The 954-nt window shown below is 39.0% G+C and overlaps 1 protein-coding gene across 1 annotated transcript; it reads right to left on the bottom strand.

The window, feature by feature from the left end:
• LOC310907296 (taste receptor type 2 member 40-like) lies at positions 1–954 on the bottom strand (the record flags this gene model as incomplete). Its single annotated transcript, XM_083857398.1, has 1 exon — positions 1–954. One exon carries the CDS (start codon positions 952–954, stop codon positions 1–3), a length of 954 nt encoding a protein of 317 aa, XP_083713524.1.

Genomic DNA, 954 nt, shown 5'->3' with positions numbered 1-954 from the left:
CTACCTCATGCAAACCTTGCACTTGACACAGGATAGAATCCCTAACAGTGTCTTTTCCAGCTTAGGATTGCTGAAAATCAGAATAAGGGAATGAACACCTGGAAAAGCATACAGAAATGCAAAGATAAAAAAAGCCACGTGATTTTCTTTCTTCCTTGCATAAATCAGTGTCAAAATAAAAAATATAAAGTTGATGCTGTACATGACTAAGAAGGAGAGAATCGATTTCATGGCTTTGATGTGGGCATCCATGCTGAGGCTGTTCATGGAATTTGTCTGCATCTTGCATTTGTGTCTCCAGAGAGAAAAGAGAAGGAAAAGAGCAGAAAAAACTACTGCTGTTAGTGAAGTGGAAAATATAAATCCTATGAAAAAAAAGATAGGCACTAAATGTTCATCCAGTCTGATAATGTGTTTCAGATAATATCCTTGACTGCTGTAATTGTGATTGCTGCAATGTGTTTCATTAGAGATGTCGTAGACAAGAATGCTGAAAATAAAGGCCAAAAGCACAGATCCCAACATGAGCCATGGCACCATCCTATCAATTTTTACTTTCAGGTAGCTGAAGAACCTGCTCCTGAAACTGGTAATTTTTATGCAATAAAAAACACAAAGACAGGCTGAAACCCATATGTTTGAACAATCAAAAAAGCTTTGAATACCTGAAAGAGATTCAAGTAGGAGAGGATCACAAAAGTGAGAGGGACGTATTATTAAAAGAAAAGAATATACCCACGAGATGCCTAAATACCAAAACCTGGTGCATCCCAGCAGCAGCAATATCTTCTCATTGGAGTTCAGGATTTTCTTTTTCACCCAGCCAATGCCAAGCACACAAACAATGAAAGCATTTATCCACATGCCAGCAAACACCTCCAGGGTGGTGATGGCCAAAGTCATGTCCCCATATGAAGTGACATTGGATTGCTGTGGAGAGTGACAAGCTTCCAT

This window comes from Zosterops lateralis, assembly GCF_965231275.1.
Source record: "Zosterops lateralis genome assembly, chromosome: 3".
NCBI lineage: Eukaryota > Metazoa > Chordata > Aves > Passeriformes > Zosteropidae > Zosterops > Zosterops lateralis.
This window is presented reverse-complemented; position numbering and strand designations above follow the sequence as displayed.